The sequence below is a fragment of the Agelaius phoeniceus genome, chromosome 26 (assembly GCF_051311805.1).
Source record: "Agelaius phoeniceus isolate bAgePho1 chromosome 26, bAgePho1.hap1, whole genome shotgun sequence".
NCBI classification, from domain to species: domain Eukaryota; kingdom Metazoa; phylum Chordata; class Aves; order Passeriformes; family Icteridae; genus Agelaius; species Agelaius phoeniceus.
The window spans coordinates 1,505,334-1,528,212 of record NC_135290.1 but is presented as its reverse complement, the minus strand read 5'-3'; the positions used below and the strand labels follow the sequence as shown (position 1 = coordinate 1,528,212).

At 45.8% G+C, this 22,879-nt stretch overlaps 2 protein-coding genes across 6 annotated transcripts; both read right to left on the bottom strand.

Annotated features, from left to right (window-relative positions):
- Positions 1-130: 130 nt before the first annotated feature.
- STRADA (STE20 related adaptor alpha) lies at positions 131-11,857 on the bottom strand. 5 transcript variants are annotated; one of them, XM_054649608.2, is made up of 13 exons: positions 11,778-11,857; positions 11,259-11,338; positions 10,172-10,229; positions 9,238-9,266; positions 5,361-5,463; positions 4,763-4,884; positions 4,538-4,646; positions 4,300-4,423; positions 3,694-3,865; positions 3,036-3,140; positions 2,646-2,887; positions 1,930-1,972; positions 131-1,536 (listed from the first exon to the last, which is right to left on the bottom strand). In XM_054649608.2, the coding sequence occupies exons 2-13, from the start codon at positions 11,292-11,294 to the stop codon at positions 1,384-1,386; spliced, it is 1,296 nt and encodes a 431-aa protein (XP_054505583.1). In that variant the 5' UTR covers positions 11,295-11,338; positions 11,778-11,857; the 3' UTR covers positions 131-1,383. The 5 variants fall into 5 exon arrangements, with proteins under 5 accessions (XP_054505583.1, XP_054505584.1, XP_054505586.1 ...); XM_054649609.2 differs by having other exon boundaries at positions 11,283-11,338; XM_077190774.1 differs by having other exon boundaries at positions 1,491-1,595.
- Positions 11,858-12,791: 934 nt separating this feature from the next.
- CCDC47 (coiled-coil domain containing 47) lies at positions 12,792-22,795 on the bottom strand. The gene is given in 14 exon segments (XM_054649601.2): positions 12,792-14,389; positions 14,629-14,796; positions 14,967-15,076; positions 15,593-15,651; positions 16,362-16,447; positions 16,758-16,868; positions 17,708-17,809; positions 18,557-18,622; positions 19,180-19,301; positions 19,484-19,658; positions 20,166-20,273; positions 20,395-20,660; positions 22,697-22,733; positions 22,736-22,795. Coding segments are annotated over 14 exon segments (1,536 nt in total). The 5' UTR covers positions 22,781-22,795; the 3' UTR covers positions 12,792-14,308.
- Between the last annotated feature and the right edge of the window lie 84 nt (positions 22,796-22,879).

Here is a 22,879-nt window from a genome sequence, read left to right as displayed (position 1 = left end):
GTATGTTTCTGAAGCATGAAGGCAACTGCCATAAACTGGTGAGCTGTATGAAACTAAGGTACAAGCAAGCATGCACAGCCAGCCTGTCACCCTCTGTGATTCACTCCATCATCCTGCACAAACAGCAGACTTAAAAAACAACTTCAGAAATATTTTATTTGTTTTGGAAAAAAAAAAAAAACCTAGAGTAACAAACTTTATCTGGGTTCAAGTACAATTTATAAACACAAGAAGGACCTGTTGCCAGCACCACTGCTCCCATCAACTGCACCTATACAAGGATTCTCAGTGCTTCAGTAAAGAGCAGATGACCTTCAGCACCATGGTCCTTGGAAAAAGAGTCAAACTAAAAGCCTTAAATACACCTCCAAACAAACCAAACACCACGGAATGGGGGAGAGCTGCCACAGCAGCAGGGCAGAGTCACACAGCCATGAATCACAGGGAGCCACGTGAGCAGCTTTTACCTGTCAGTGAGGGAAGGCAGAACAGCAATGGTAATGGAGAGGTTCAAGTTCAATTCTGTACAGGACTTGTGAGCAAGAGCATGAAAATCAATTCACTTTTCCTCTGTGAGGAACAGGCAGGTGAGTGTTTGGTGCTGTGAAACCAGCCCAGCTCACGTGCAGTTCAACTGAAGGGGATAAAAAAGCTGGTACATTGCCCAGGCATCCCCACTGCTCTGGTGACCCAGGAAGCTGGAAGGGGAGGCTGGAAGGCCCTGTCTGAGCCAGAGTTCAGAGTGCTCAGCATCAAAAGTCCTCTCCAGACTGGAAGGATCCAGTGCTGCAGAGCAATGCCCAGTGCAGCAGGAGTGCCTGGAATGGCATCAGTTTGTCTTTGATCTCCCATTTTCCATCACAAAGCAGTAACTAAGAATATAATCCCTTTTCCCCCCCCCCTTAAAACTTGCCCTGTGACAACACTGTTACAGGAACTTGAGTAGTTCTAAGAGAATGCCCAAAACTAAAAGCTGCCCACCTCCCCTCAACTCTAAGGCACCCTTAAAAGAGAAAGAACCAAAGAGGGCAGGGACATGCAGCCTCAACTGTGAGGAAGCCAGTGATTTTTAGAAACACATAAATAGAGACCATAACTACACAGACTCACTCAACACCCTCGAGTGCTCCACCAGAGCTCAGCTGGAAGAATGGGGGCTCTGGGCACTGCACCTTCTGGAATACTCCACAGCTCCTTGGGTTGATCCTTTCCCAGCTCAGGTCTGTCCATTTGTATCCAGGCTATTTCTTAAGTAAACAGACAGTTGAAGTTCCTTCCCAAGGACCTGTAAACTCTTCTGTGTGTAACATTCATCAGCTTTATGAACAGGACCAATAAATTACAATGTCCAGAAAGCTCCTCCTCAGTGTAGTCCCTATTTTTCTAGAATTCCCAGTCATCCACATCCAGCTGCTCCAGATTTGATACCAACCCGAAAATGCCACTGGGATCCTGGGGCAGTGTCCCTTCCAAATTGGTGATGGGGGTGACGGGGCGCAGGAGTTCGGGGAGTGCTTCGGAAGCACGGCGCTTGATCTGCACAGGAAGGACAGAATGAGACCCAGGAGGGCTCAGGTGCTGCTGCACACCCAGCTCTGCAGGCAGAAACAACAGGAAATGCACAGGGCACCCTTTGGACTCCTTAAGGAGCAGGTTAGAACTGCCTCGCCCCAGAACTCAGCAGCCTGCAGGGGAAGAGCTGTTGTGGCTCCCAAACCAGGCAGATTTAGAACCTCTCTTAGATAAGAGATGCTTCCAGAACAGCCTAAGCACCTCCCCAGATGTGACAACCATCACACTGCACTCACTACAAATAGTCAAAAAACTGACTTAAATCTTCCTGATCACAGGAAATTCAGCAACTCAACATCCCCACCCTCACAGCCAGACAAAGCCAAGCATTTACCTGTAGCTAAATTAATTCCTTACCTGCTTAAAAAAGGGGTGACTGAGCAGGGTGCCTGCGCTGGGCCTGTGGAAGGGAGGTAGAATGAGGGAAGCACACAAGAACACGAGTCAGTGCTTGAAGTCAGGTAGTGGGAATAAGAAAAAAACAGGGCCCTTCCTGCCTCTCCCATTTCTCAGCTATTGGGTGTCTCCCTGTTTTCAGCAATAGCACTGGTTATTAAGCATATACAATCACATAATGTTTTATGCAAGGAGTTCAACCTCCTTCTTCTAACTTTTAAGTTACATACTTGCACACCCTACATCTGGCCAAGGACAGTACCTGAGCAGTGGGGCACTCCTGAAAAGTCTGTCATGGCTACAGATTGCCCTCACTAGAAAGAAAAATGCAGCTTTGATCACTTCCCATCCTCACTCTCTGCTAGGTGAGGAGCAGCCATTTGCAGTGATGGGAACTGGGTGAACACGGTGCCACAGGGGCCAGAAACACAAGTTGTTTGTTTTCCTGATGTGCAGCACCACTCATCCTCCAAGGAAGGCTGCAAAGGAATTCATCAGGCCCTCATACAGGAAGCACTCCAAGTGTTAATGCTGCTCATTGCACACACTTGGACCAGACGGGGCACATCCTCACTCCACTTTTGCAAAGAAAACTGTGAACAATATCTGCTACCTCCCCCACTTTACCCAGCCCTAGAGCAGCACAGGTGGGGAGAGCAGCTTCCACAGGGCCCTACCTGAAATCAGGGTTCCTCTGGAGGCACTGCTCCACGAAGTTGTGGAAGTAGGTGGAGAAGGTGCGGAGGTAGGGGTGCAGGGCTTGCTCGCCGTTGGCCGCGCGCGCGTTGCTCACGGCCGCGCTCTCCCCCACGCCGTAGCTGGCGCTGGAGCGCGACGTCTTCATGGTCAGCTCGTCTGCAGGGATGGTGGTGGTGTCCAGCAGGCAGGGAACAGTTCCATTCAGCTTCTCCAACAGCATCTGCAAGAGCAGGTGGGGCACGAGCAGCAGCACAGTCAAGGTTTCCCATTCGTGCAGGCTGCGCACTCTGCAGCACTCACATCCCTGAGCAGGAAAGCAGCTCCAGGTGCCAGGGATGAAGGAGCAGAAAGGAGCTTGCAAAGCTTACCTGAGTAGAAGGCATGTCTTTAAATGGGACATGGCCATTTGCCAGCTCACAGGCTGTTATCCCCACACTGTAAATGTCAGATTTTGCGTCGTAACCCTGCAGATTCTACAGGAAAAGGAAAAGAATAATTAGCTGCAGGGACTTGGATGTGACTGAATGGGCAATACCCATGGTTTCAACTGCAAGTGAACAAACCCAGATGATTAGAACAAAAACAGCACAAGCCACAGACACACTGGTTTATAGTGGTGAGGTCAGGGCTTTTTGGTTTGTTAAACACACAGTTAAGGGCAATTCTGTAACTGAAATCAGCCAGCCTGTAGGGATGGCATCTGATGTAACACTTTGTTAATGGGACATCCTGTAGAGGTGCCTACAATTACAACTGTTGAGTCAACTTGATCAAATTCTACCCACTTGCCCATTCACCCCAAATCTGTTTCCTTTAGCCTTTCCCCTTCTTCTTCCTTGCCTTCATGTACCCTTCCCCTTGCTAGGGGTCACTGGTTTTGAGATAAAAAGAAGAAAGAAAAAAAAAAACTAGAGCTCATCAAACGAAAGCAACTCTGCAGGTTCTCTCATGTCTCCCACCCTACACCCCCCCAACATCCCTTAAAGCTCACAAAATTATACAGATACAACACAGCATAAAACACACCTGCTGCAAAACCTCAGGACTGAGCCAAGGCAGCACTTTGATGCTGTATTTGGGGAAGTCATGAACAACTTTGAGTCGCTGCCCATGGTTGATCATGCTCAGGTTACTCCTCAGACCAGAGAGGTAAACCTTGCCATCCACAGAGATCAGGATGTGGCTGGCTTTAACACTCCTGGGGAAAAAGGAACACAACAGTCAGCTTCCCTGGCCTTTACTGAACAGCTCAATGCACAGGACAACACCTGATCAGCTTCCTATCAGGAGGCTGAGACTCCTAATAACCATCTTTGGATGCTGGGCAAAATCAATTAACAGGATTCTATTCATCACCTTTGCAAGTTCACAAAGACTGTTTCTGTGGCAAGGAGAAATGCAGGACTAAATGTTATGGAATGTGGGATAAATCTGCTCCACACCAAGACTTTCATGCAGCTTAGTGGTATCAGTGATGTCACTTCCATGAGTATCAAACTGATTTGCTCTAACAGCCAAGTAATATAAAACTCAGTGTTGTTCTGTGTCTCCTGATTCATCCTCTGCTCCACTCTGAGTATTATTTCCAAGAACTTCCACCAGAAGGAAAATGACCCATGCATTTTTCAATACCTATGCACATAGCCCATATGATGGATGTAGTCAAGTGCTTTCAAGACACCTTGGAGAATGTAAGCAATGGCCAGTTCAGTCATCCCATCTGTAAAATGGGTACAGATTAAATCTTTTGCAGAACCTAGAAAGAAACAAAACACCACCTGTCAGGACAAAAGCCCCAAGGACACTTCAGCTCTTCAATTCCATTTCACACAACATGAGGGTCAGAAGAAGGTACCCTCTCTCCACTCACCATAGGCCATGAAAGAAGTCACTACCCACAGCTCATTGTCAGCTATGAACGTTGCTTTGTATGGCACAATGTTAGGGTGGTTGAAGAGTTTGGAAACATGAAGTTCCCCCTAAAATAAAAGGTATTTTCATTAAATTTAGTAAGTGCAGAAACATGACTGCAGTATTGATAGGCACTGCTCTCACTGTCTGTCCTCTTCTAAGCTTGCATGATGAATGGTATTACCTGCAAGAATGTGACCATTTCATTCGTGCAGGCCTCCAAGTTCACTCTTCTGACTGTGACATACTCTCCTGTGGGTTTATACCTGGCCAGGTTCACAACCATCAAGTCTTCAAAGCCTCTGCCTGAAAGAGAAAGCATGAAAGCTTCAGTGATGCTTTTGGAAGCACTGAGAGAACTCCTCCAGCCCCTGGCCCTTCAATAACCTTTACCCTCACTCACTAAAACTACTTCTGACCTTGTAAAAAAGAGTAATTGTTCCATGCCACCTTCCTTGGCATGTATCCCACTCCTAACCAGTAGAATTGTTCTGCCCTTCCAGTGCAGGACTGAGGCAAGAGCAGTGATTAGGAGCACCAAGAGCAGGTTTCAGGCTGCCTCTGCTGACTGTACTGCACCCCAGCATCACTGATCCACTACCTGTCCCTCCCAGGTGAAAACCTTGAGGACTGGCATCTCAATTTTTTATTCCAATGATTTTAAAATCAAAGATGCAGACATCCAATATCAAAACTAAGCAATCGATCAAGAAAAGGACAAATCTGCAGGAATTATTCGCTTTACAAAGCAGAACTCTGACCCCTCAGGCCTCAAGAATTACCTATGATAGTGAGCAACTCATAGCAGCTGCTGTCTGGCAGGAAGCTGCTCATGGTGTCCCTTTTAGGGGAAGGAGCTATCGACTCGGAGCTCGCCTCATTTGTCTGAGGAAAGAAAACGAAGTCAGGTCAAAGGAAATTCAGATCATCTGCTGGAAAAACCATCTGCCCCACATCATCACACACTTCAAAGTAATAGGAATACAGAAGAGGATTTAGGTGCTGTCAAAATAATCTTAAATAGTCATTTATCAACTGAAACTCAGGAGATGCCTCATTTCAGAAGATCCAGACATCTGTGTTACAAAACACGTAACAAGTAAATTTTTAATCGCTGTGAGTGAGAATTTATTCAGGAATATTTTGATAAAGCCAATTATTATTCCCCAGGACAGCCTAAACTCTGCTTTACAGTAACTGCCTTTCTCTTAGAATTACAAACTCGTGTGCCACCACCCTGCTGCCTGAGCCAGAGCCAAGGGGAAGCTGTTCCTAGGCCTTCTCAGCACCACAACAGTTGCTGCTCCTGGTGGATGCTGCAGGTTCTCAGCTGCTCACCTGGGATAAGCCCAGCACAGCTGAAGCTGCTTAGCTGAATGGTACAAGTGATGAAGAAAATCAGACATACATGAAAAGAGAAGCTCCAAATGAAAGCAAAAACTGCAAAGCATAAGTGCTTCTGAATTAAATAAAAAAAAAAGGGGGAAAAAGCACCCTCAGACCACAGAGGGAAGCAGCATTCCCTCACTCCATCTGACATGAAGCTTCCTGCCTTATTTACATACACTGAAATCTTCCCCTGCAGGATTTTGCAGGTGATAAACTTCAATGATCTTGCAAGTTCTTTTATACCTTCCAACTCCTTCAAATGTCCAAAGTCACAAGGAGAGTGATCTAAAGGGGATTAAAATTTATGTGGTATCTAAAATTGTCTTTAGTTATCTCCAATTTCCAGCACATTAACTCCTCCTGGCATTTGGAACACCAGCTCAATTTTTCCACCTCATTCTTCATCAACTGCAAATGCCCTTTACCAGACCTTTCTCGTGGTACATGAAGCAGAAAAAGTTTGTGCCTTTTCCTACCATGACAGCAGACTCTGCTCTTTATTTCCATTGCAGAAAGATGGAAACAACACAGTGACAGCTGCAAAACAAGGAACTGGCTGTTCTACCCTCAGCCCAGGGTAAATGCAGTGCAAAGAGCACAGACAGGAGTTTACTGGGAATTACCTCTGGGTTCTAAGTGTACCTTGGCAGTAAATTAGAGCCACACTTCCCAAGTTCCACCTTTTCAACTGGCTTTGAGGAGCACGCTGCTACCTTTAAAATAGCTGCATTTTCCATTAAGGGAGAAGGCAAAAATTAACATTTGTGATGTTTTGGTATCTGCCTACCTTTAAAATAGCTGCATTTTCCATTAAGAGAAAAGGCAAAAATTAAGATTTGTGGTGTTTTGGTATCTGCCTACCTTTAAAATAGCTGCATTTTCCATTAAGGGAAAAGGCAGAAATTAACATTTGTGGTGTTTTTGGTATCTGCCTACCTTTAAAATAGCTGCATTTTCCATTAAGGGAAAAGGCAGAAATTAAGCTTTGTGGTGTTTTGGTATAATTTCAGCACAACCAACTCAGTCCCATCTCAGCATGGCCAAAGCCCCTGGGAGCAGCATTCCCAGAGCCTTTCCTTTAGGGAACACTACAGTGCTATTTCTTGGCTCAGAACAGGCAGCAACTTCCCACTGAGGATTTCCAAGTTCTGCTGAAGAGGCCTGTCCATTCTGACCTCAGCTTTGTCATTCATTACTTCTTGCAGCAATTTCACACAGCAAGGCTGCCAGGAGAGACACACAGGCAGATGGAAACCTCTGAAGCACAAAGGCACCAGCGAGGAGATGGAAGCAGGGGCTGGGAAGCAGTCATGGAGCAGTGACAGCTGGTGAGACACTGAGCAACATGTAAGTGGTTTGCTTTATTAAAAGTCCACTCCAGGGAGAGCAAAAGCCAACAAAACAGATGCAAAGAATTAAATAAATTTAATCTTATTAATGGCGTGGGCTGTGCAGTAATGAAAAAGAAATTCTGTGAATTCCCTATTGAAAAGTCTTCCAGTTTGAGGGCTTCACTCACCTCTCCTCGTGTTAGCAGTGACCAATAACAGAGTTAATGCAAAAGGAGCCCAACCAGAGATTTATCAACATCATACAACAGTTTAAAAAAAGAAAGTTCAACTGAAATGTCATTTATGAGGTACTGCAAAAAAGCTCCTCAGCGGTTTCACACGGGACAATTTTTGGTGTATGGTCAAAAGCAGCTGCAAAATGAAGTCCCATATGAGCAGTTTATGGCATGACATTCATTCAGAGCTGGCTTTTGGCTTGGGAGTCCAGTTTCATTTGAGGTAGATTTAAAGGGAATGAATCTTTGAAAGGCAACTACGGGTATAAATGCCAGAACACAATCACTTCTGTGATGCTTGCAAGGATCTGCATTTGCCAATTCATCTGAGTCAGGAAAGGGGAATATCAGTTTTGTTCTGCTGCCTTCCCCTCCATCTCCTCACTCCCTCCCCTCACTTCAGCAGAAGCAACAAAAATTTTCCTCCCACCCCCCTCCCCAAATTCTGTGCCTTTCTCTACAGCTCTGGTGGGAAAAAAAGGCTTTTATATCCCCAGAAAACCATTATAAATAACCAAAACAGATGCTACTCTCAATTTGCTTCCAGCCAAACATGTCTAACACTCAGTAATTTTAAAAAAGGTGTGAATTTACTCAATTTTATATAAAACATTCTAGATACATTTCCTATTCCTGCCCCAAAGGGCCCAATCCTGCCCTAAAGGGCCCAATCCTGCCCTAAAGGGCCTAATCCTGCACCCCTTGGGCCCAATCCTGCCCTCAAAGGCCCAATCCTGACCTCCATGGGTCCAATCCTGCTTCCCTTGGGACTAATCCTGCCCTCCTTTGGGGCCAATCCTGCCCTAAAGGGCCTAATCCTGCTTCAGAGGGACCAATCCTGACCTCCTTGGGTCCAATCCTGCCCTCAAGGGACTAATCCTGCTCCAGAGGGTCTAATCCTGCCCTAAGGGGCCAAATCCTGACCTCCCTGGGTCCCATCCTGCCTAAAAGGGATCAATCCTGCTCCCCTTTGGTCCCAATCCTGCTCTCCTTGGGACCAATCCTGCCCTAAAGGGCCTAATCCTGCCTGATCCAGGACAAATCCTGCTCTCAATTTTATATAAAACATTCCATGTACATTTCCTATTTTGAGCTTTGTTTGTGCCAGTAAATTAAAGACACTGGCAGAAAAATCAATTATAAGCAACTGGAACTGACACAGTTATGATCAAATCACACTTAATTCGTGTTTGTAATGATCTGAAACTACAGCAACACCTGCACACCTGTGGTGGGGGCAGGTGGGGCAGCATTTAGATTAAGACACTCTCATTTAGATTAAGATACTCTCATTTAGATTAAGATACTCTGGTGTTAATTGTGGTGTTTTATGTGTTAAATGTGAGCAGTCAGGGCCTGCAGAACAAACACTTTTCAAAGGTTTCATAAAACTAAACTCTTCCTTCCTTCTCTGAAGGATCAGAACTAAATCACCTCAGAAAGAGACCCTTGAGGGGCTGGGGGGGAGGAGAATGACAAACAAATAGAAATCCAAGAGATTAAGTTTAAATTTTTGAGTTCTCACGCACAGTTTGAAAACCACACACCAAAATCTCCACTCCAGGGTGAAACCTGTATCCACACTTGTAGAGCTAAATACAGAGATGAGATATATAACTAAGATAAAAAGAAAAATCAAACTTCCACAAGGAATAATCTCCATGCAATGAACCACAGCACCACAGCCTGCACAAGTCACTTACTTTTCTCCGAGAGTCACCCGGAGGCTGCTCTGGAGTAAAGAAATTAATTGTTCACCATGTTGTGTTCAACAGACAGCCATTAAAACAGAGCTGGAAAACTAAATAAATAACCCTGCTGACCCTTCTGGGTACCAAACAGACATGATTGTTTTGGTTTATAGAAAGACATTGAATTTGCACACACAGGTGCAGCACTGGTCACACTGCAGCACTGTACAGGATCAAAGAGATTCCCAGAGTGCTGCTGTCTGGACTTTTGACATAAATGTGACAATTTTTTTTTATTATAACTCTAAGTATTAACCTTCTGTCATGTCCCTTATTGCAGGGGGGTAGGACTTGGTGATCTTTAAAGGTCCCTTCCAAGCTGAACAATTCTATGACTGTAAACACATTCTAAGACGACTCTTACATACAGAAGAAACTACCTAATATTATTTAAAGTGATAAAAATTCCTTTACTCCACCTGGAAGCTCAAAATCTAGACACATTTCCTATGCTCTGTTTGTTTTCTGTGTCACTGACCAGGAATTCTACATCCTAGTGGGCAACTTTGTTTGTTATGCAGAAGCAGAGCACAAACCTGTCAGAGCAGTTCCAAAATCCATTTTTACTCAAAAAACTTATAATTAACCTTCCCAAACCCCAAATCCATCTTTTGCATACCAAAAAAAAAAAAAAATCTGGTTATGCTAAGCAATACAGAACTATCTTAGAACTGTTATCAACATGGAAATGATTTCCAAAGAACTTGCTACATCTTGGACACTTCCATGTTAAATTTCTGGGCTTAGACAGCTCAAATACATTGATTTACAATGAGATTTAATCATCTCTTTTAGAGATAAAATCCATCTTTACTACCAAATTACCAAGCTTTACAGCTGAAATAACACATTTCTAGCAATGTCATTTAACAAGAGGAAAACTTACCTCCAAACAGCTCGAACTCTCTCAATCCCTCAACAATGAACTTCTCAGACACCCACCGCTGAAAGAAATAAAAATTCTCCACACAATCAGTTATTCCATCTAGAGAAAAGTTTCTTTTCCCCTTCCCCACAAGAAAAAAAAAAATCCAAATTTCAATGATTCTGCTGTGGTCTGAAATTGATTGAAATTGCTGCATCACCAGTGACACCCTTATTTTGGACAAGATATTCCCTTTTTGGGCCAATGACATGCACCCAGCAATCACAAAGGTGCTGCTGTTATTCCCAATCAACATGCACTTGCAATAAAATTAATATAATTTAATTAATTCAAACAAGATTTTATGCATGCACATATAGCAAAAATAATCAAGTATGCAACAACCCCCTCATACAGCCAAATAAAAGTTGGCTTTTTAGGTGCAAGAGGTTTAAAAAAATGCTTTCACTATTTACAAAGAGGTGGTATCTCTGAGAATTCAAATATTCTGGTTATATCATCAATCATTAATCACAAACACTTCCATAGCAGAATTTGCTACTTAGCAAAATAGTTTAATAAACAGTTGATGCTGTTCAGTGCACGAGAAGCCAGTCCTAGAAAGCACCAATGAGTCTTTAGGTGATGATGACTCAAAACTTGTATCTAAGAATACCATTTGAATGCATCAGAAGTCATTCTGCTGCTGGAAATTTCCTCATTTTCTGCTGAAAAGCAGAATCAAACAAAGCTCTTGTGTTTAGCTTTGCAAGCAAAGTGAAGGGAAAAAAAATCCCATAAACTGTGACACAGGTGAGGAGGCTACTTCTTAAAGAATGACTGAAAATAAGCAGCTTTATGGCTCTTTTTCTTTCATTAGAGCCCCTCCAAGCACACCCCAAGGAGATCCAGGTGTATGTGCCAGCAATAAAGGCTTTAGTGCAGGGTTTTCAACCAGCGCTGGTTGCACACCTACCCATGTCCTGTCATCAACCCTAAAATCAGTTTTTCTGTGCCCTTATGGTGCTCTCCAGGCCCGGCCACTCTGCACAAGCACAAGACTCGTTCTACCGAGACACGAGGGAAGCTGGAAGTCTTCAACACTCACCCTAATGCGCTCGGGTTTACTTACAAGGAAAGACATGGATCCGCCGCTGTGGGACACGCGCAGCAGAAAGGGCGGCACACCTGCGGGCACAGCGGCGCGTCAGCCCCGGCGAGCACCGAGGCACCGAGGCCCTCACACACCGCAGCCCCGGAGAGCCCCGGTAAGCACCACCCGGTACCCCCACAAAGCGCCGGCAGCCCCGAACTCCGACCGGGCCCGACAGCCGCAGGAGAGCGGTAACTCCGACAAGAGCTGCCCGGAGCCCCCCAGAGCAGGACAGCCCCCGGCCCCTCACCCGTGCGGGGCCCTCCCGCACACCGTGCACCGTCCCCGAGCCCCTCACCCGTGCGGGGCCCTCCCGCACAGCCCCGCTCCGCGGCCCCTCACCCGCGCGGGGCCCTCCCGCACACCGTGCTCCGTCCCCGGGCCCCTCACCGGCGCGGGGCCCTCCCGCACAGCTCCGCTCCATCCCCGGGCCCCTCCCGCACGGCCCCGTTCCCCCAAGGGCCCCTCACGAACCCCTCAGGCTGCGGCCGCCGCCGCTCACCGGCGAGAGACGCTGCGCGTGACGTCACCGCGCCGACAGGTGACGCTCGGGCGCGCCCGTATGACGTCACGGACGGAGCTCCCGCGAGCGGCGGGGAAGGAGCGGGCGCCATGTTGGGTTCCGCAGCGGGTCCTGAACCTTGGCCACATCCAGGCGCGCAGCACGGCGGGCAGGAGAGAGACACCCGCTGGGAAAGAGCTGGGGGTGATGGCTGACAGGCAGCTGAACGTGAGCCCGGGTGGGCAGCAAGGCCCATGGCACCTGGCTTGTCAAAAGAGTGGTCAGCAGGGATTGACCCCCTGTGCTGGGTCCCCTCACTTTAAAAGGATACTGAGGGGCTGGAGAGTGTCCAGGGAAGGGAACGGAGCTTGGAAGGGTCTGGAGCACCAGGAGCAGCTGAGGGAGCTGGGCCGGGGCTCAGCCTGGAGAAAAGGAGGCTCAGGGGGGCCCTTGTGGCTCTGCACAGCTCCTGACAGAAGGGGACAGCCAGGGAACAGGGACAGGATAAGGGGAAATGGCCTCAGGCTGGGCCAGGGCAGGCTCAGGGTGGCCATCAGCAGGAATTTCTGCACAGAATGGGTTCTTAAACATTGGAACGAGCTGCCCAGGAGCTGGTGGAGTCCCCATCCCTGGAGCTGTCCAAGGAACAACTGGACGTGGCACTCAGTGCTCTGGGGCTAGGTGACAACGTGGGGATCCATCACAGGTCAGACCATCTGTGAGGTCTCCAAACAAATGAGTCCTGTGACTCTGTGGGTCCCTCAGAGAGTGGCCAAGGCTGTGCCCCAGCAGGGACCCTGCTGTGCCCACCTGTGACACAAACCCCGGGGCAAATCCTCCATGTGGGCCCAGCCCAGCTTGCCCAAGGGGGACACGGCTCCTGCAGCCTCCCCAGCAGGAACCAGCTCCTCCTGCTGCTAACAACCCACACCAAAACTCACTCATTCAGAGCCTACTGAATGAAAGGAACACTGAGACAAGCCAAGTAAAGCAGGAGTGTTTCAATTATATTTTACTCTTCATTAGATTGTTCATTTGAATGTTTGTATTACAAAATTAGCTGCCATGGCCCACAACTGGATGGGACTTCAGGAAAGCTGTCTGCTTACTCAAAAGAGCACTAACTAGTATTTCCTTTCAAAGAACTCTGTGAAACAATAACATATTAATCTTTAAAGCTAAATAGTGCTAAAATTTCACATAATCTACATTAGTTTTGGTTTTAAATAATTTTACCAACCATTATAAAATTAATGTATTTGCATGTATCAGGTTACAGACATTTGCATTTCAATCAGGGTGAAGTATCCCATGCTGGAAGAAGGAGTTTAAGCAATTGCTGTTTCAACAGCAGCTAATTCTTATTGCCTCAGAACCAAGTTTCCATGAAGTATCGAACAAGAAAATGCAGGACATTGTTTCCCCACAAAACTGTTAAAAGTCTGTTACAAGCAACAATAAAATGCCTTCTGGACAGGAAGCATTTATAAAATGCAGAGCTCTCCCAGCGAAGTGTTTGCACAGGGCATTCACTTCATTCTTCCCATTTAGATTCAAAACCCTGAAGAGATCACTGACCAGATGAGGAGGAGGAACATCCTCTGAAAGGTTTTCACTGGCTTGGGGAGATCAGGATTGCAGGTACTCCACTAGATCTGGCTCCTGGCAGAAGTGAGCAGGGCAGCAGCTGCTGAGATCAGGAGAGAAGGGGTTGAGGCAAACTTGAACTTTTAAAAATACTGAAGGAAAGCTGGCTGAATGCTAACTCACCATGCACTCACTCCTGAAGGAACACTGTGCTGACATCACAGATTCCACACTGGGTTAAGTTTGCAGCATCCAAACAAGTAGGAAACTCTCCATGGATTCCATTCCCTTGGTTCTAACCATCTCTATGTTTTACACATAAGCCAATCATGCCCACAGCTGACCTAATACTGCTTCAGGCCTTTGTTTGTAAAAAAAAAATGAAGATAAAAAAATCTTCTACTTCTATTAGAACTTCTATTCTACTGGGCTTAAATCCCTGAAGAATCCATACGGTGTATGGAAGGCTCTAAGTGTTGTGCCTTGATGCAAATAAATGCACACAGTAAATGTTTATTGTGCAGTTTGCCTCCCCCTAAGTTTTTCCCCTTTCCCCCTTTCCCTCACAATAACTAAAACCAAAGTTTAAAACCAAAGCATGAATATGTTACCAGCACACATGGACAGGTTTACAATCTTCTGTTTTTAAAGAACAAATGACAAAAAGCATTCAAGAATATTGCAATTTTTTTTTTAACAGACAAGTAGCAAAACTTTGTACCACCTGAACAGAGCTGCCGAGACAAAGCTCTCCACACATTTTGCTGTAATACTTAAATAAGTAACACCAATGCAAGAACTTTTCTCTTAATGGTTACTAGTGTTCAAGGAATCAGAGGATTATGGAGTTATGATGGTCTTTGTACCCTGTGAATCACAGTTCCACAGGTGGCACCAGACACTTCTCACAGCACAGTCACATGGCTTTCACTTTGATTTGCTTCATCTTCATCTGCTTCTTCTCAAGCTTCTTCTGCTCACGCCGCAGAGCAGCTTCCTGTAGGCAAGGACAGGGATCTGAATCAACACAGGTGACCCCCTCAAGGACCAGGCAGATCCTTTCAGAGCCAAACAACAAAGCCCTGCAGCACTGGGTTCACAGCTCACCAGGAGCCTTTGGGTGTTTCAGAAAGGAGCAGCAAACAGAAATCAAAGCTGCCACTGCTGCTATCCCCCAGGCAGCCCTGGAGGTCCCCCAGGAGGGATGTGCCTGCAGCGAGGTGGAGCTGCCCTCACCTCCAGCCGCCGCTGTTTCTCGGGATCCTCCTCGTTCATGATTCGCTCCTTCTCCGCCCGTTTCTTCTCCTCGCGGCGGGACTGCGCAGCCTCCTGTCTCTGCACGTGGGTCAGCTTGAGGAAGTTCTCTTCCACCCGAGCCCTGTTCTTGTCAGCTTTTTGTTTACCCTTGGCACAGAGAAAAGCAAACTCAGGTTGTACTGAGCTCCCCACAAGCAGAATGCAGGATCTCTACTGGTCGTACAGAAACAGAAGGATCCAGTGGATCCATAAGGAGCCAGGGGTAATGGTTCCAGTTTCACACAATGTCAGAAGACAGAAAACCAGGCACTACTTACTTCTCTGTTCAGCCTGAACTTCTTTGCTTTGTCAATGGAGTAGATAACCATGCTCATCAGAGGCAGCAAAGACTCCATGTCCTTTGGGGAAGTGTTGCCTGAACCAGGCACTGAAATAAAGAGTTCCTTGTTCACTCACACAGACTGGCAGTACTTGTCTGCTTGCTGTGATGCTCTTCCCTTATGGCTCACACTGTTCATGAAATAAAGATGCTCTTATCCTGCTCCTTAGGAAGCTTCATTTAGAGCTATAGGCTTCAATTTTGAAGAGATTTGAAGATCTACTCTTATCTAGAATTCTCCCACCAGGCTGCTTTTATTTCAAACCAGGGTAAACCAACTGAGCCTGTGCATATTCAAACTGCAAGGCTTGTGGTTTAAAAACAAACCACCCTGAGAGGAGTGTGAGCTGAGGTCAAGAACAGCAAGACTGAGTGTCCTGTTATCATGACAATATGCTGCTCAGTCTCCAGTGTATTGCTCCTTCTTTTTATCAACCAATGATCCTGCTATTGAAGTCACTCATCACACATTATTTTCCACAGGTGACAGATCATGAGCATGTGACTTACCCAAATAAAGCCACACACACTCCCCCAGACACACACAGACAATAGAGCCCTTACCATTAAATGTAAACAAAAGTGTCTTTTTAGTTTCGGGCAGTTTTGTAAGCTGGCCCTCCCTGGAGGAAAGAAACAAGTGTTTGGAAAAAGTGAAGAAAAATACAAAGTAACTTAACATTGGTCTGAAAAGCCATCAAGAACCAAAAGCCACTTGGAAAGTACTTGAAAAAAATAAACATTAAAAGCCTGGCTATAACCCAAAGTTAAGTTTGGGACTAATCAGATTCCAGAAGTGTTTTACCCAAAAGCCTGCAGAGAAAAGACAGGAGTGTGAAAACACACAGCACCAGCCCCTCTAATGTCAAGTGGGCATGGGAGCACTAAGAAGGCCTGTGTATTTTGAATTACATTCAGCTTCACACACCCCCTTGTTGTTTATACCACTAAAGATCTCTAAATATTTAGGAGAACAAAATATTTTCTCAAGAGTTTAAGTATTCGCTGCCCAAAATCCCACAGTATTCTAATGTGAAAATCTCAGACCTCTATTTCACAGATCCTCAACAATTTTAGTACAAGGTATACACATAAGCTGTCTTATAATTAAATCAAAATATGTTCCTTTGTGTTCATTTATTTCTATGCCTGTGAGCATAATACACAGGCACGTGCAAAAACCTACGTGGTAATTCAGGTAAGACACATCACCCACCACTTGGCATGGTGAAGCAGCCCCTGAAAGCACCTCTGGACTAGGAGGCTCAGGGAGAGGCAGAGCTGCTGCCTGTGTGTGGCTGAGGCACAGCTGCCAGACAGCCTTTATACCTACTCTTGCATAAGTTTTGGACCGGAGAACTGGTCCGAGAATTGGACAGAGTCGATCTTGTCAGCGTAGTGTGTGAGGAAATGGATCATCTGAAAGAAAAACAGGGGTTAGTTTTTCCCAACACCAACCCAGCTGCAGCCTATCCACTCCAGAGGGGTTTGCCAGGTTCCCTGCCCATGGCAGGGGTTAGGACTGGATGATTTTTAAGGTCCCTTCCAACCAAAACAATTCTACAGTTCTATATATCACTCAGGAAATTGCTGTGCCCAGCTTGCCACAGTGACACTGATAAAGATACGAAGTTTCCCCTTTAACTTTTCATTTTAATTTTTTTAGAACATACAAGTTGTAAATGTCAGGATTACCAAGGAGTATTTGCATTCATTAATTCAAGTTTACCTTGGCGTCCATCATTCCCTCCGTGACCTCTCCCATCTCTGACAAGATGGCCAGTGAATCTGGAAGCCCATATTTTGCACCAGACTTAGGTTTATCACTGCAGAACTCACTCTGTTTCAAAGAGAACAATGCAAAAGAAAAATAAACACAAGCCTGTAAGTATCTTATCAGACTGAACTGTTCTGGAACAGAGGAACCTCTCAAAGTACCTGAAAAGAAACAATAAAAAATACACTCATTCACTCATCCTGGCTGGGGACATTTCAAACAAGGTAAAGCACACAGCACCAACAATCTTTAAGCTAGTATTCTCCTTCAGGAGTCAGCATTTTAAGGAAGAAGATAGAACAATTCTAATACAGACATATTGGAGTGTTCAAAGTGGATTAAGGCATTTTGCTTACATTGTTTGATAACAGAACAAAAACTGGCATCCTACCAACCACACATCATGCTATTACTTGAGAGAAAAGATTTTTTTAACATTATTTGTTATCACTGGATTCTCTGCAAGCTCTGCAATTCTTTTCATGGCTTGAACATACAGAAAGTTTTCATTCCAGATCATGTAAAAACAGATGACTTAAACCTAAATTTTCCACATCACAAATCATTAAGTAAGTTTACTTTTCGATCCTTGAGGATGTCTTTTGTGCAAATGAAATGAGGTGGAGTGACACACATATTTGCTGACAAAAATCTGCAGCCTCACTTCAACCAACTATACTCCAAAAGAAAGGTGTGAGCTGCTTTCCACTGCCTCCTTCCCTGCAGGTCTGATGGGGGCAGCATTTCTGATGGTTGATTCCATTAGACTTTTATCTGTAAATGGAAATATCTTTTTCACACAAATTCCAACAGGTCAGTCACAGGTTTTCAGCTGTTCCCAAGAAAACAATGAATATGCAGATTAGATTCTTATATGCTGTTTATAACGTGCATGTACATACCAGGTCCTGCATCTCTTTCTGAAGTCTCACCAGTGCTTTTCTGGTTCCAACAGCAAACACATACGTGTCCATATCTTCATCATTCATTGTCACTTTTATTTGCTGAGAAACAGAATGTTATTAGCCCTGGTCAGATTTCAATGTCTGTCTGATACTTTGATTCCTAAGAACAAGGACTATGCAAGGACAGACACAGCTAAGGAAAAGGTGGTTGATTTAAAGCTTTTCAGTATGTCTTAAAGTAAGGAAGCTTTTTAATTAGACTGAGCACACCATTCAGTATTGTGCTGTAATGACAGTGACTAAAACAGCAGAGTTGTAAAAATAATTTGCAATTAAATATTTTGATGTAAGTAAATACAACTACAGATGCATGGGAAGAGTATTCACAGTGCACACAGTCACTGTTCTTCCAAATGTAACCTCTCTTGGCACTCATGCTCTCTGAGAGTGAGTTGCAAGGCAAAAGGTAACATTAAGAATATAATATTACAATATCCAGACCAACATATGGGTTTAAGCAATCCTATTCAGGCAGAGTGAACAGACAGATGAACAATCAACAAGCATTTCAGATTGTAAAACCACTTCTTATCAATATGACCTCTTGAATCATGACAGACTCACAAAACCACCCAAATGATAAAATCCACAGATAAAGCAACTTCCAGTCATCAGCAGTTTGCATTTCACAGGCAGGAAAGAAACACAAACAATTCTTTGAGGTTGTTTCAATAGTTACTGAACTGGAAGATATGGAATACTACAGAAATCACCTGGAACAATCAAAAGCAGCAGAGCAGAAGTGAAGGAATGCAACAGTTTATCAGAGCTAATCTGAGTACGCACCACTTGGTCTGAGGCCGGCCTCATCATGCGTGCCAGGACGTTCAGCAGGTCCTGCCTCTTAAGAAACTGAAAACACAAGGTGGCAAAAACAGAAAACAGCTGAACAGACACCACTAAAAAACACCTTCCTAATGTCTAACCTGAGCTTTCCCTGTGTGACCAATACAGCTCAAAAGCAGGCCCACTTTCTGTATTGCAGGAGTTTCTCAGGGCTTTGTCCCCCCAAGTCAGAACATGAACTGTGGGACTGTTTCAACCCAGGTCCAGGGCTTTGTGTTTGTCTTTGCTGCTCTTCCTTGGAATTCCTGCTGGTCCATTTATCCCTCTAAATGGCAAATAGGCTCTTCAGCCTAGAGTTACCTCTGTTCACACTACACCTCTGGTTTTTACACTGTTCCTGCAAGCACTTGCTCTTTGGTGCCAACTTTAAGGGGCAGAACACAGGTCTGTACAGACCTTCAGATGATCAGTTTTTCCTCATGTGTGTGTACTCAGAACTCTGTGTCTGAATGTGAGCACAAATGCCAAGCTGGGATTCCATGTTGCCCACACAGGAATGGGAGAGCCTCTAGAACTTGACAACTGGTGACACACAAACAGCACCACAAACTCCCTCATCTTACCTTTAACTGGATGAGCATTCCTTCACAGCACACCCTTCCAGAGCACCACAAGTTATATATGTGTTCATTTTCTTGATTTAGTTTCCCAGTGCTTGTAGCTTCTTTATTAGTGCCATCATCCCCTGAGGAAAACACCAGTGAAAGAACCTCAATCTAAACTCACAAACTGAGACACCATAGTTCAGCAGAGGGCTTACAGCTCACAATGCCACAGTACAGAGAAGGATTCTCTACAGCCTAAATGCCAGACTAAACCCAGCTTTATTCAAACACTAAAACCAGATTCTTGTCATTATGAACTCACCAACAAGAGCAAAGTTACTTTCTAGCAGCTCCCTGTGAGTGTTGAACCAGGCATGAGCCAGGCGGTTGTTTTTGTTCTTGCCAATGATGTAGTTCATGATGTAAGCCAGGAGACCTGTTACCATCAGGATCTCCATGTAGTAACTCTCCCAGCTGTTTTGAAGGTGAGCAGGGACCTGTGTAAGGGAACAGAAACTGTGATTTACATATTGAACAAGTGGATTTTATACACACAAAAATTTGGGAAACACAGACTAGTGAAGTTCCATCCCCAACACAGCAATAAGCTCCACAAAGGCAACAGGAGAGAGCTAAGCCTACATAAAGCACTTGGCTTACTGGGGCACAGTAATCATCCAGGAAACAACTGATAACAGCATTCCCAAAATACCTGCTTAACACAAAGACAAAAGTACTCACTTCCATAAAAATGCAAACCTTGAGCACCTGATCATTCTGTGAAAGATTATTTTGGGAGGCAAAAAGGTGATGCAGGGTGGGCAGAGAGATTGGCTTCAAAAACCAACCAAGCTGACAAGTTCTAATCTGACACTTAAGCCACAGACAAGCTAAAAACACACTGTGTTCATTGTTTAGTATCCCAGTGACATTCCTGGCATACTTGTCTTAAGAAAATAAGTGATGAAACTCCAAATAGACACTGCATCAACAGTTATACCTACATTAACTATTGTTATGGGGTCTTTATTTTTGCTATGAGATGCATCTGGTTTCTCTTCATACCCTTCAAACTCCTCATCATCGTATGGCTCACTCTCGGTGTCACCTTCCTAAAGGATGAAATCACAAACAGCATGAAAATCCAAAGCCCAGCAAGTAAAATCCAAAAAGAGAAAGAAAGGTGCAGAGACACTATTAGGAAACACATTGAGGAAGGAGGCAAGGCCTTACCTGTGTGTCTGCATCATCAAAGTCTTCCTGATTTTCATCCTGACCCTCAAGCTCTACAGTGGCTTCTTCTTCATCATCTTCTGTAGTGATGATCCTCTGAGGAGACTCTGTGACTGTATCTTCACTCACATCTTCAAATTCAGCAAAGTCATTATCATCATATTCCATAATGTCATCTCCATCCTCAAATTCATCATATTTTGCCAAAGTAAAGCTCCATGGGATGAACAGGACAGCGATAAAAATATATAAATTCTTCATTTTCACTGGAAAAAAAAATTTAAATCAATCATTGCAAAAAGTCCTTGTCAATTCTGTTACATCACACCTCCAGCAGCACCCAACCCACAGTGCACAATTTGATCTTGCCATCTTCTCTAGAAAGAAAGTGACTGCTGGTACAAGAACAAAATAACTCTGAAGGAGAGGTTCTGCACTCTGTTGCTTGTGGCAGCTGCAAATGCACATCTGGCCACACTGTTCAAAAGAGCTGAGATGGAAAGCAGGGATGTTCTGCTACAAAACTGACTCTCCAACAGCATCTCCCAGCCAGCTCACTTCCAAGACCCCATTCTGTGTCTACAGTTGTTATTAATTAGCAATTAGGCACAGTCAGAGCACTGAATGTGTAACTGCAGTAGTAAACCATAAAATGCACTTGGTTCATTTAAACAGCAATGCTCTGAGAGCCTCTGCTAGTCCAAAAGTGCTCATCTGTGACTTTCTAGGCTGCACACTCAAAACTAAGTTCCCACAGAGTCCCATCGTGATTTCTGCATTTCTTTAGCTGGAAGTTGTGCCAAAAAAAAAAAAAAAAAAAGAAAAAGAAAAAGGGGGAAGAGGACAGATATGGCATTGCTCCCCAGAACACAGGAGTAAACTGGGGCTCAGGAGCCCAGAGCTCTCCCCACATCAGCCAGAACCCTGCAGAGGTTGTCAGTTCCCCTTGTTTTGCCCTCAGCTTCCCGTCTCTTCTGCTTGAGTTCAAAACAGTCCCAACCTCCCCTATAGGTTGGAGCACCTTCTCCAAGGTCCAAAAAAGGCAGCAACAGCCCCCCAGCTGCACTCCACAACCAGGCACAGAGGATCAGCTGCATCAGGCTCTGCTGTCAGGCTCATTTTACTCCCTCCCGCAACCAGATCCAAGTGGGAACCTGAATGTTAATCACAGTGTTCTCTCACAAACTTAGAATAGAAATGATTTGTTTCTAAATTTGACCAGCATTCCTCTGAGTGCCTCATGCAGGGAACCCTGCTATGAATGACAAGGACGACTGAAATAAACACCTCTGTCAAACACTCCTCACTCCAGCAAAAACCTGCACAGAACACGGTCACAAAATCTTAATCAGGATGGAAAGTTCAGCAAGACCGAGCCCAGGAATTTGGAAAATTGTGAGGGAACGTCACAATTTTATGTGAATTTAAGCAGAAAAAAAACCCCAAAATATTATTTCAATAGGACAGAATTTACACACTGTTGAAAATGACAGGACAACAGAGCCACCTGCTCGACCAAATTCTAACATTTCACATTAAGAACTCCAAGACTATTTGAGCACATCCACCTTCAGAAGACCCAACAATTCCAAACAGCTTAATGCAAAATCAGCTTCTGCAGCCAATTCGAAGGAAACAGTTGAACCAGAGGCGGGTGAGAGCTGGAGCACCCCCTTAGGTCAGCAATCCGTCAGAACGGCTTCCAAGTTCAAATTCCAGGAAGCAGAACACCCTCGGCAGGCCCTCCACGACCCGCACGCCACCGAGTTTCCCTTGCCAGAGGAACCGATTCATTCTCCAATTCCACACCGGCTGCCCAGACCCCACTGGCAAGAGAAACTACTTCCAGCAACCCGAAGGCAAACCCTGCTGCTGCTGCCTGTGCTGCACATTCACCGGCTCGGGCTTGGTCGGTAGATCTCGAGCCCAGAGCCGAGCTCGGTGGAGAAGCGCCGGTCCCCAGCAGCTCGGGCCCTCACGGTGCCCCCCGCCCGCAGCGGGGACACCACGTCCCGTAGGTGTTCGTTATCCCGCCGCTCCAGGGACGCTCCCAGCTCCTTCCCGGAACACGAGTCAAGGTTAACAAGATAAAATCAGCGATCTGCAGCCCTCGGCCCCGCCACCAGCCCCTCCCGCCCCACGGGGCGCAGCACAGGCCGCGCACGCCCGGTGCCCTCGGCACCGGGCGGCCCCTCCCGGGGAGCCTGCCGGTACCGAGCTCCCCGGAGAGAGCGAGCCCTGCCCGGCAGCCCTGGGAGGTGGGAGCGGGGTGTCCCGTCCGGCGGGGCCGGGGCAGCGTTACCTGAGTCACGGGCCCGGCCCCCGCCCTCCGCTCCGCTCCGCGCCCGCCGTACCGGGGCGCCTGCGCACTGCGGGCCCGCCGCATGTGCGGGGGTGTGCGGGTACACACGCGTGAGGGAAAGGGGGGCGAGCCCAGCCCTGCGGCGCGGGAACCACCCGAGAACCACCCGGGAAGCACCGGGAA